Raw genomic sequence first — 12,742 nt, forward strand, 5'->3', positions numbered from 1 at the left:
CGCACACCGGTTTCTTGCAGGAGTGACACACCGCGACGTCCAGCAGAGTGACTGAGCAACGCCATGGACACCTTAAGTGAGGATGTCGCGGTCCACTGTGTGAAATGCACAGCTGCAGAAAACCAAACGTGTCAAATCGTAGACAAGCTATCAATCATGAACAAGCTGCTCCTGGGCTCGATGAGTGAACTGCGAGAATGCCCAGGCGCATCTGGCCAGCTCCACCTAGAACACAACACTGACAGCAGACCGACGATTCAAAATTTTGATAGATTGCATCTGCCGCAGTACCCGGAGTTTCTGGGATGGTTGCTCAAAACCCATCGCTGCATTTCATCGGCACATATTTTGCCATTGCTCGACAACTACACCGGCCGGGCCATTCTGGAGGCCCTTCGTCACAACTCCGGAATCAAGACGTTGTGTTTGGGCTTATATGAAGCGTGGGCCTTGGAGCTTGCTTTCGGAGTGATACCTTGCCTGACTAATGTCGTAGAGCTGCAATTTAGCTTCCGCAGGACATCCTCGGAACCTATCCCGGAGTCCTTTGTGGCTGCGTTGTCGGAGCTTTCGTTCAATTCATCGTGCCTGGAGACGCTACGTTTAGTGGGTGTCCAGATGCAAACGCGAGCAGCCGACACATTCTTCACGGCACTGTCCCACAAGTGTAGGCTGAAACAACTATGTTTGGACATGAATTTTCTCGAACGAGAATCATATCCGCACGCTCTCATCGAATACCTCGCCACGACAACGTTCCTCAAAGTGCTGTTCGTGACTATGTCAAACGAGTTGGTGCGAGCGGCAGTTCTCGAAGGTGTTTCAAGAAACAGAAGCATCGAGAAACTCATTTTGAGCTGTTTCGAAGGGAACGAAGAAACTGCGGGAATTATAGCTGGAGTGATCCGTAGCAACAAGATCCTACGCAACTTAACTGTTTGGACCCTAGATTATACTGAGCCCGGAATGCGCTCCATTTACGACTGCTGGATTCCTCCTTTGATTGAAAACGATACATTGGAAGAGCTGAGAATTCCATTCCAGATTCTTGAACCGCCGCAATGGGCTCTCCTCTTCCAGGCTCTATCGACGAAAGAAAACCTAAAACTTCACATCCAAGATTCGGTGTACAGGCATCCGCTCTTGTCGTTCGTATGTGCGGAACTCAAAAACGGCGGCTTGGAAGAAAAAGTTTCTATCGAATATTACGATTTCCAGCACGAAATTGAATTTCTGCAGTGCAAAGCATTTTCAGAAGTACACTTCTCACAGCCAAATGACCACACAGTGGCCGCTTTGCGCGTCCTGCCGAGCTGCCAGCATTTCAGCTCTGTTTCCATTAGCATCCATAGGGGCAACGTGGCAGTGTCTTTGGCTTTCGCCGAGTTTCTGGAATCGACTACGGCGCTGCGAAAGCTCCATCTGGACGCCGGGTTGGGTGCCCAGGTGGAAGCCGATGGCGATACCCGGTGGTGGTCGTTGGTGCTCAAAGCGCTGCCTCGAAACAATAGCTTGAGGGAGCTAAGCGTCACCTTGTGCAGCATGAGCGCTGAAGAAAAGGCGGAACTGGCCGACTCCGTTAGGCGAAGCACTAGCATAAGATTGGTTTCTATTGATCCACAGCCCACCACAGACGCCAGCGCCTTCGTCCGTCGCTTTGCGAAGGACATTGAGCAAAACCACATTCTACTGACCTTAATTTGCGACGGACACATACACGCTGATGTTGCCGGACACTGGCACACGGTGCAAGAGACGACGCGAAGGAACTCCGGCGTAGTGGCCCGGGCTGCCCGGCTACAGAAGGCTTCACTTCTTGACAGGTAGGCGCAAGTTCAAGACTTTTCTTTTATGTGTGCGTCCTGTGTCGTTGTGTAATTTGAATGTCATGGCACTCTCCCCATCTGGTCCCAAACAGCCTTCATGAATCGGGTACCTTGGTCTGAACTAAGCATGCTCGCTGATTGGACAAGCTTCTGATTGACAATCCTAATTTTCCGGAGCGAACGTTTTCTTCATTCTCGCTCAATGTTCGAGCTGCGAGAGAAACTATAATGTTGTGAAACTTCTATGGCGATGTATTCTGCCTACTATGTATATATAGGAAAGTGTTTCGTCTATGTACGTAGAACTTTCGAACTGTAAACATAGCAACATGGTCTGAAAGTTGTATACCGCGTTTAAGATGCATATATTTGGCTGTTCGGAAAAGGGTTACTGCTAAGTGCATTCGGACCAAGATTGTCCCGTATACCACCCCGCCGAAACATGCCAGAAATACGCCTAGCTCGGGCCAACTATAATTTTTTTCATAATCGGTCGTTTGCCAGTTATTATTTCAAGAGCTGAGGTTCATTGAGTCACATCTTATCTTCCTTTACATGCTGCTCGCTTAATCTCAACAAGTTCATCACTTTGCAAATGAATTAACTCGTTCTGTGGTTTGATGCATTTGAATTAATAAGCTGCAGTTGCTCTTCAGCTAAACATTGTCCTCAAGAAATATTCGTTATAGCACATGGACCGGGCTTCCAGCTTCCAGCTATGACGTCATGACGACATCGTGCGTTGACGTTATCACGTGATGATTTCTTCTATCACCCGTGTTGACGCGACGGTCGCTGTTCATGTTCAGTGAGGTATCTAAGGGATTCGTTTTAATAATATTTTCTCGAAAAGCAGCTCTGTTCACGTGCAGGTACGTCAGCGGAGCCCTGCAGCGTGTCATGCCGCATCCGGCGCTGCTGGCCGAGGTTGCCGAGCTGGTCAAAATTGAGAAAGCTGAACTAGTAAACTTGATACGAGACCGCCTGAAAGGGGCGGAAACCTTGGACGGATTCATGAAGATGACAGGAGTCGTCAAGGAAAGAGTCATCTGCCATGCTTCCGACGATGGCTCCACGCAACTGGATGCCTTGAACGAAGACTGTTGGAGGCACGTGTTTCAGTACCTATTCATCGATGACGTCAAAGAGGGCATCGGGCCGAACGGAAGACACTGAGCTGCAGAGAGGGGTCACGATACAACGACTCGTGGGCAGCGCAGTGAGCACTGAAGTGCGTATTGGTAACGAACGTCTAGATTTAAACGGTGATGCCACAATTCTCCTGGATAAGCACGACACCACTTTCAGCGCAAACACAAATGCCCAAAGCTGGGATGACAGGATTTGTGTAAAGATCGACGGAAACCAGTGCGCTTTGTCTTCTTTCTTTCTCATGCATCGCCGTTGTACTGCTTAGTCTTCACGGGCTAGAGCAATGAATTTCGCTTGTTCTGTTTCCGTAGCCAGAATGGTGCCTCGCGCCTAACACTTGAGCCTACGCGAACTGACTCAGAAAATTTATTTAAGAAAGAGTAGTTTTGATTGTGTTAGGCAGGCGACCAAAAATGACTCTCATAATGTGTTATTTGCCAACACATCTACAAAATAAATGATCTCTCAGATGTCCCATAGAACGTCATGACAGGTATATTTTCCTGGTGTTTCTCCTTGCCCCTGCAATCGCCTCAATATTATTTCATGTGTTCGCGCGTCTGACACACTGGCTGTCGTCATTGTTTTATTTTTAGCAACCGAGGTCGAGGTCAATCCTTGCGAATCCTAACACAGCTCTTAGCGGATATGTGCCACACAATTTGGGCAATGCCCACTGTTCAACTCTGGTTGACCAAAAATGAAAAGTCTGTCTATAACAAGCCTAGCGAGTATCTGCCGGTGGTATGGACGAACCCCACTACTCACCTCCGGTTCATCTTAAGAAGTTGTCTATAACCACGCCAGTGGGTATATGTCACAGAAATTTGAAAAGCTCCACTACTCACTTCCCGTCCAGTAAACATTATGAATTTCAAATTGCAAGCAGCTCCACTGAGTTAACGTCGCGACGTTAAGATGGTCGCAAAACTGCCAGAGAGTAAAGTAAAGCAATGGAAAAGAACCATAAACCGCTCCATTCATCATCATCGTAATATTATTGCTTATATATTATGTGATTTACGCTTATCTAGAGCGCATGTTTTTTAGGCCACTTTACGGCCATCTTACGTCCTAACATTGCACATCACTGACCACGGTAAACATCCCATCATCAGTAATGGCGCTCTTTAGAGCGCATGTTTTTTAGGCCACTTTACGGCCATCTTACGTCCTAACATTGCAAATCACTTACCACGGTAAACATACCATCATCAGTAATGGTGCTTTTTGGCACAAGTGGCCATTCGGCCATAAAACCCCATATATCATCTAAGCAATCAAAAATCATTCTGACGCCAACAGCTCCAGCATCTAACCACTCATCGCAATGTCAAGTCAGTGAAACTACTTCAAAATTTTTGATTAGATCTATTGTTTGCGCAAGTGCGGTTGGGTTACCGTGGGCTTTGACGTGAAAAGGAATAACTCACTTGTTAGTCAGCACTCGCGTATGATCTGTATTTTCTTCGTGGGGCGTCTTGCATGTTTCCGCTCTAACTTTAGCCTCAGTGTTTCATGCATAGACATCCCTTCTAGCAGCCGTTCGTTCACGGATGCCTCGGTCTTCCGTCGATATTGATCACTCGCGTTTATTTTCATTAGGGCAAAGACTTGCTCCTGCTGATATTGTTTTCAAATGTGGGCGTGTATTTATATTGCTACGTGCACTCCTTTTTGTACTTCCATGTAATGGAGCCGTTACACGTTTAGCCTCTGCCTTTCGCAAACCGCGCCCGAATGTCTGGGAAGCTTCCAGATTATTTTAGAATCTTCTGATAGGTTAGAGTGCGCAAACGCGAACATTTGAGTTTGTTCTCGAGCTAGCGCAGCCACCAGCGATAAGACTCGAATGTTTGATGCCACATGTATGAATGCGGGCGCTCCTATACCCGCGGATCAGATTATCGACGGCCGACGCTCTGTTCGCCGCTATCAGTGTATCCGCTATCAGTGCACAGCGTGCATTGCTTGCTGCAGTTTGAATTTCCATTTCTCAGCCACAAGTTCGGCCAAATAAAAAGTTTCATCTTGGACACGCCGAATGCTGCCTTCGTCAACTTCACGATCCCGTAACAGCATCATCGGTAGTGACGTCTTCTAGAGGCTGCCTAAAATGGCAGCAAATGGAGACACGCGTGTGGACAACATATTTCACATACCTTTTATTTTTACTTTTCATCAGCGTATACAGTTCCCCGTAAAACCAATATCGCAGAGGGAGCTTCTCGTTCCTCCTTGAAACTTATCATACTACTGCCATAACGTACAGTAAGCTGTTTTCTGCGTATTAAGGTCACTTATGCAGGCATGCAGTTTTTACAGGAACTAAGGCATATTGACCTACCGCATGTACGAAATCTAGTTGAAAGCTGAAAAGGGCCAAGCGTGGATTTTGATTTCAGTATATGCAAACTTTCGGAAAGAAATGTGTTACGAACAAAGGCGACATATTATTTGCCAGTCACATGATAATGTTATCAATATTCATCTCCGTGTTCACCATGAAGCAGAACCATGTAATTCGTTCCGTCCAAGGTTCATTCACTTTTTATTGAAAGGGCTAGTCCTAATTCTCGCATAAAAGCTCGCGCAGTGACAGCCAAGAGCGCGGCGATGCGATCTGTTTTCGGTATGTGCTTCAAGGCGGCGCTTCGGTTAACTTCAAAAGCTTTGTCCAATCGAATTTCCGGGTCGCTAAACCGAGTTTCTGAAATGGTGCGATTGAAGAATTCCGAGAGAATGAACGATAATATATCAAACTCGGAAAGCCTGCAATCTCGCAGTTTTCGTGTGTATCTACCATACAAGAAATACAATTTACTCCACAAAGAACAGCACTAGTCATGTACAGGTGCGTCAATGTAACACTTGAGCATGTCTACCTGTATCCGGCACTACTGGACGATGTTGCCGAGCTCGTGAAAATGGACAAAGCAGAACTGGCGAGTTTGGTGCGAGACCACCACAAAAGAACGGAAACCTTAGACGGATTCATGCGGTTCGAAGGAGTCGTCAAGGAGAGAGCCCTCTGTCATGCTTCCGGCGATGGTTGCATGCAAGAGAATGACATGAACGAACACAGCTGGATGCACGTGCGGCGATACCTATTCATCGATGACGTCAAAACGGGCGTCGGTCCACCCTGAGGATGTTGCGCTCCAGTGACAACCAGTACAACAACGATGCGCGAGCAATACCACAAGAACTGCAGTGCAGTCAAGTAAGGAACGAGTGCATATAGCCGGTGAGAGTAGAATTGGCCTAGAAGACCACGACCAGTATTTCACCAGAAACGTAACTGCCCGGAAGCTGAATGATTCCAGATTCATCTCAGGAGAGTTAACAAAATCAAGTGCGGCTTTTCGTACTACCATGAGGGCGTTAAATTAATATGTTGAAACTCACGCGTCACCCTTTCGCTGCATCATATCCAAACTTGGCGCAACGAATTCAGCTAGTTCCTTGTTTTCGAAGCCACAAATGTGCCTTCGCGACACCAACTTCAGCTTAAGTGAGAATAAGTGAGGAAATTCATTGCAGAGGGAGGAGGAGAAGATCAGCTTACGTTAGTGATTAGTCCATATAAGACAAGGAGAGAAAAACTATGAGTACCTTTGAGTATCGCCTTAAGAGCAGAACGCCATAGCATAATCGGACCCTGTTCGCATCGCCTTGTCAATCCCTAGCCTAGTTCCTCTTCTCGGTGGACACCTAAGCCTTGCTTCAAGGATAGGAGCGCCTGTTCGCCAGTAAATTGGTTATTTTAATTAAGCATCCCAAAACGCCTACTGCAAGTTAAATTTCGAAGTGGCTGCTACGGCATAATTCTCCCTTTGGCGAGTTGGCGAGCTGCCCACTACACGTCGGATTTCTGTGTGAATGATTCGTTATAACTAACCACTTGGACCATTTGTACCCGAAATTGTTTGGATGAACCAAGTGTTTTATGTCTAGGTAATTCTCAAGAAAATTCCTCACTCACTTCGTCATTCGTCTATTTCCGAGTAATTCGAAGAAATACTATCACTCACTCCTTAACTACTCATTTTAACCATATATTCTATTATTCCCAGCTTCACTCCGATCCCCCGTAGTGGGTAAGCGCCATGCACAAGCAGGAAGCAACCACGCAGACCGATTTGCGTCTTGTCACTAAGGAACAACCTACCTCGTCACCGCATACGAAGGACCCGATGTCTCCGTCGTAGTCAACGCCTCGGTGAGTAAGAATTGTACACGGGATAGAATTAACACACAACTGGAAGTGGTGTTTGGCTTTCGCATTGCCTATACCTGCAGCCTACATCGCGCGATGCCATTTAAGCCTTATGTTCTTCGAGCCATGCTTAGGTTCTTCCGACATTTTCAGGAATAGCGCTGAAGTCCCTTGTTCAGGCACTACAGGCACTCGCTTTCTATGAACCGCGGAACGAGGCATCCGTTGACGTTCGTATCAAACAGGACTCCAACTGAACTCGATTCATCTGGAGATAACGCAAAGGTTCATATTGAATGGGGTAATAGTAATACGAGGTGCAGTATTCTACGAGATCATGATTGACGTAAACTGTCATAGTTGCGGCAGTTTTATAAAACGTTTTTCGCTCGAAAGTGGAATGCGTTTACCGATGGTCAAGCAGTGGGAGACTCTTCGGATAACTTAACGGTAGACATTGTCACGAAATGCGGGGCAGGTGTCATTGACTATAAACTGACATCGTTATCCTCCGTAAGCATTCCTGACGTTGTGTAACTGAAATGCTATGTATAGCGATGCTGCTTAAAATAGAAACACAAGTACTCTACACCTTTTCTGACATTATTCGCCTTGTCTATCTTCAAAGTTGCCAGACGCAGTAATTGCAGAAATACACCAAGTAGATCTGTCTTGCAGTAATGATACATCCACCGCCTGATTGGTAAAGTTGAAATTTCTCGTATATCGACAAGCTGTTATTTAGCTAGAATTTCTCGTAATCATAAGATGCAGTTAATCTCGAGGCCGGATGTATTATTTGAGAAAGAATAAAACTTATTGGCAACGAGAGCATGAAGACAAAGTTTAGAAAGTCTGGCCTGCGTTTCGCGGGGGCTTCTTATTCAGGGTGTTTCAAGAAGTGTGTCCGAAAATTCTCAAACATAAGAAAAAAATAGTGGTATTTTCACGCCTCCTTCATAGTTATTCTTTGATATCGCGGCAGGCATGTCAACATGAGGAGAGCCATTCATTAAGACAGTAAATAAAGGATTCCCGTTGATTAAGGTTTATTTAGTTCATGGAGAAGGGCGGTAAAGTGAAATGGAAAAATTGGAGCCCTCCTGCGAAAAGCGTGTTGCCGCTTACTGATTTCGCAATAGCAGCCGCTGGCAATTATTAGCGAATAATGAAATCTGACCAATTTCGCCGGCGAAGGCGAAACCGAAACTCCGAAGAGCGCAACTGCCATACTCTTCTGAGACGTCCAGAATGAGCAAGAATCGTTGTGCAAATCATTGATCGGCCTCGCTTTGTGGTTTCACGGGTTTAGTTTGCGATTAGAGCTTGTATGACGCACGTACGTTAACAATTGCAGAACTAACACCACTGCAATCGCCGTCGGGAAGAGTGACTTCATTTTAGTCGTTTTCCAGCTGAGCTCGTCGAAAGCTTGGTTTCGGTTTCGCCGGCAAATTTGGTGGAATTTCATTGCTGAACAGTAATTACCAGAAGCCGATCTTTCTAAATCTCAAAACGCCAATGGCCTCTTCGTAGGAAGGACAGCAATTCTTCCGTTTGACCCTACCACCTCCCTCGGCTAATTAAAAAAAGCTAATTACCCAATCTTTTTAATGACTGCCGTAATTGCTTTGTCTAGTTACGTTAAAATAACGCTCACAACATAAGTTATTATGAAGACAGCGAGAAAATATTGAATATATTCCCTATTTTTGATGATTTTCCGACACATTTTTTGAAACATCATGTATAGTCAAGCGTATATCATTCTACAACGCGATTTTTTTAGTGAGTCTGGATTTTGTAAGTCTTCCGATTTCACTTCACGCAATCTATGCTACGCGGGAAATATTAGTCTGTATTCATTTATTGCCTCTGCGAACGGAGCTAACATCAAGAATCTCTGGAAACGGGGTTTAGTAGCGTTTCGCATGACGGTTTCTTGCAGGAGTGACACCCCGGAACATCCTGCCGAGTGACCGAGCAACGCCATGGACACCTTGAATGCGGATGTCGCTGTCCACTGTGTGGAATGCACAGCTGAACAAAACCAAACGTGTCAAATCGTAGACAAGCTATCAATCATGAACAAGCTACTCCTTGGTTCCATGAGTGAACTGCGGGAACCCCCAAGCGCGTCTGGCCAACTGCACCTGGTACATAATACCGGCTTTGTACCGACGATACAAAATTTTGATACATTGCATCTGCCGCAGTACCCGGAACTTCTTGGATGGTTGCTCAAAACCCATCGCTGCATTTCATCGGCACACATTAAACCATTGCTGTTCAACCACACCGGCCGTTCCATTCTTGAGGCCCTTCGTCTCAGTTCAGGAATCAAGAAGTTGTGCTTGAACTTATATGATGCATGGGCCTCGGATGCTGCTTCCAGAGTGATACCTTGCCTGACTAATCTCGTGGAGCTACAATGCAGCTTCAGCATGACATCCTTGGTCCCTATTCCAGATACCTTTGTGGGCCCGCTGTCGGAGCTTCTGCAGAATTCATCATGCCTCGAGACGTTGCGTTTACTTGGCGTCCCGCTCGAAGCGCGAGCAGCTAACACGTTCTTCTCGGCGCTGTCGAAAAATTGTAGGCTCAAGGAACTAAATTTGCATATCAATTTACTCGAACGTGAATCCTATCCCTACGCCCTCATCGAATACCTCGCCACCACAAGATTCCTCAAAGTGCTTGTCGTGACTATGTCGAATGAATTAGTGCGAGCGGCAGTTCTCGAAGGTGTTTCAAAAAACAGAAGCATCGAGAAGCTCACTTTCATCAATTTCAACGGGAACGAAGAAACGACGGCCATTATAGCCGGAGTGATCAGCAGCAACAATGTCCTACGCAGCTTAACTATTTACACCCAAGACTATATTGAGCCCGGGATGCGCTCCGTTTACGACTGCATGATCCTTCCTTTGATTGAAAACGATACACTAGAAGAGCTGAGAATTCCATTCCGGATTTTTCATCCGCCGCAGTGGGCTCTTCTCTTCCAGGCGCTACCGACGAAAAAAAACCTAAAGGTTCACATCGAGGGTTCGGTGTACAGGCATCAGCACTTGTCGTTCGTATGTGCGGAACTCAAAAGCAGTGGCTTGAAACAAAAAGTTTTCATCAGCTCTTGCAACTTCAAGCACGAAATCGAATTTCTGCAGTGCGAAGCGTTTTCGGAAGTACATTTTTTGCAGCCAAATGACCGCACAGTTGCCGCTTTACGCGTCCTGCCGAGCTGCCAGCATTTCACCTCCGTTACCATTAGCATCTATAGGGGCAACGCGGCAGTGTCTTCTGCTTTCGCCGAGTTTCTGGAGTCGTCCACGACGCTGCGAAAGCTACGTATATATACAGGATCGGGCGCCCAGGTGGAAGCCGACAGTGATAGCCGTTGGTGGTCGCTGGTGCTCGAAGCGCTGCCTCGGAACAATAGCTTGAGGGACCTAAGCGTTACCCTGCACCGAATGACCGTACAAGAAACGGAGGGACTGGCGGATTCCATAAGGCGAAACTCGAGCATCAAATGTGTTTTTACTGGACACGAGCCCACCACAGACGCCACAGCGTTCGTTCGTCGCTTTGCGAAGGATGTTGAGCAAAACCACACTCTACTGACCGTAACGTGCGGCGGTCATATAGACGCTGATGTCGCCGGACACTGGCACACGGTGCAAGAGACGACGCGGAGGAACTCCAGCCTAGTGGCCCAAGCTGCTCGACTACAGAATGCTAGACTTCTTGACAGGTACGCGCACGTTCACGAGTTTTCTTTTATGTGTACGTCCTGTGTCGTTATGTAATCTGAATGCCGCGGCACTCTTTCCCCAATCTGGTCCCAAACAGCCTTCATGAGTCGGGTACCGTGGTCTGCACTAAGCACGCTCGCTGATTGGGCAATTTTGGGATTTACAATCTTAGCTTTCCAGGGCGAACGCTATCGTCATTCACGCAAAAGTTTTGCGGTGCGAGCGGAACAACATTTAATTGTATGCCTATGTATCCTACGTGTTCATGATATTGAGAAAATAGTTTTATCTGTAGTCGAATGCAACTTGTTACACCTGCGGCATTTTCGCCTCCGAGGTAGATGAATATAAGCCTGCATCAATTTTCTCGCACTCAAGAGTGACGTCATGACCTGGACGGCCTGTGACTCCGCCCTGCGTTTCATGACTAGGACTACTTCTTCAGTCGTGGAGGCGGTCGCGCTTTGGCCATGTGGGAGGGGCCTATCGATTAGTGATGCAGAACTATCGATGGTACTATCGATACTATCGATAGCTGAGTCACTATCGAACTCTCGATGGTAAAAAATACTATCAATAGCGCTATCGATAGTAAAAATTCGATCACTACTATCGATCGTACAAAATCAACAGCACGAATTCATTGCAGAAAGCATTTCCCACTAAAGGGAACCATGGGGGATGCGAAGGAGCCCATGGGTCGACTTAAAGTTCCGTTCATCACGGGCACCTTGCCCGATGTTAACGCGTCCTTGCATGTGGAGCACACCATGAATTCACTGTAGTGCTGTTGCTGTTACTCGTCCCGAACTCTTGTTGGAGCAGGCCACGCAGTTCATCGCGCGTATGCACATACTCGTTCGCCGATGCCATTACGTGATTGCTGAGAGAGTGTAAGGGGGAGAGGCCACAGCGTCTTACCCAGCCCCTTACACAGGCGCGAACGGGCTAGCGCGTGCCAGCACACGTGGTTTTGTCTGCGTTACGCCAAGCTAGGACAGCATACGGCAGCCTGGGCCCCTAAAGTGCTCTGCACGTATCATCATCAAGGCTGGTCGAAAAATAAGACGAAGAAGACTTCCTCCTTGGCGCGAGCGCGCGCCCAATATGTTACAGATCGCTATGGTAGGTTTTAGAAAGCGGACGGTCGCCAATGGAACTACGGACAAAGCCAAGCGCAAAAGCTGCTTCGCATCTAATAAACTTGGTTCCCCGCGCGCGTGGTACATAGGGGAGCCGGAGGAGCAGGCTGAGGGCAAGAAAGTTAACATGCTTGTATGCTTTGCTGACACATGATCATAAAGTCAAAGTATTCATCTGTAGCGGAAAGGGAGGCGTTACATGTAGTGGAATTGCGCGGCTTCAAATTTATATTGCATTTTATGATTTCAAAATACAAATGAATATCATGAACTAAGCTTGCCAATTGTAAGGTGTAACTGGTTGCTTACGGATGTGAATTGATTGATTGATTGATTGATTGATTGATTGATTGATTGATTGATTGATTGATTGATTGATTGATTGATTGATTGATTGATTGATTGATTGATTGATTGATTGATTGATTGATTGATTGATTGACATATTCCGCCATTTTAACTGCGGAAATAATTTATTTCTTTCGCCAAGAATCGCTCCTAAAGCATCATCTCACAAATATCTTCAATGAAAATATCGCGAAAAAACGTAGGACGAGGTGAAGAAGGCTACAGCACAAGCGCTTGTGCGCTTGTGCTGCTTCTTATGTGCTTGTGCTGTAGCCTTCGTCGTCTCGTCCTACGTTTTTTCGC

The 12,742-nt window shown here is 46.6% G+C and overlaps 1 protein-coding gene across 1 annotated transcript in view; it reads left to right on the forward strand.

The window, feature by feature from the left end:
- Positions 1 to 976: 976 nt before the first annotated feature.
- The window catches only part of LOC119371784 (uncharacterized), a 44,097-nt gene continuing 32,331 nt past the window's right edge, over positions 977 to 12,742 (forward strand). Inside the window, exon 1 of the mRNA XM_049419715.1 lies at positions 977 to 1,823. Within this exon, the coding sequence (XP_049275672.1) occupies positions 1,543 to 1,823 (281 nt within the window). The 5' untranslated portion in view covers positions 977 to 1,542. The remainder of the gene's footprint in view (positions 1,824 to 12,742) is intronic.

This window comes from Rhipicephalus sanguineus, chromosome 10 (genome assembly GCF_013339695.2).
Source record: "Rhipicephalus sanguineus isolate Rsan-2018 chromosome 10, BIME_Rsan_1.4, whole genome shotgun sequence".
Classification (NCBI taxonomy): domain Eukaryota; kingdom Metazoa; phylum Arthropoda; class Arachnida; order Ixodida; family Ixodidae; genus Rhipicephalus; species Rhipicephalus sanguineus.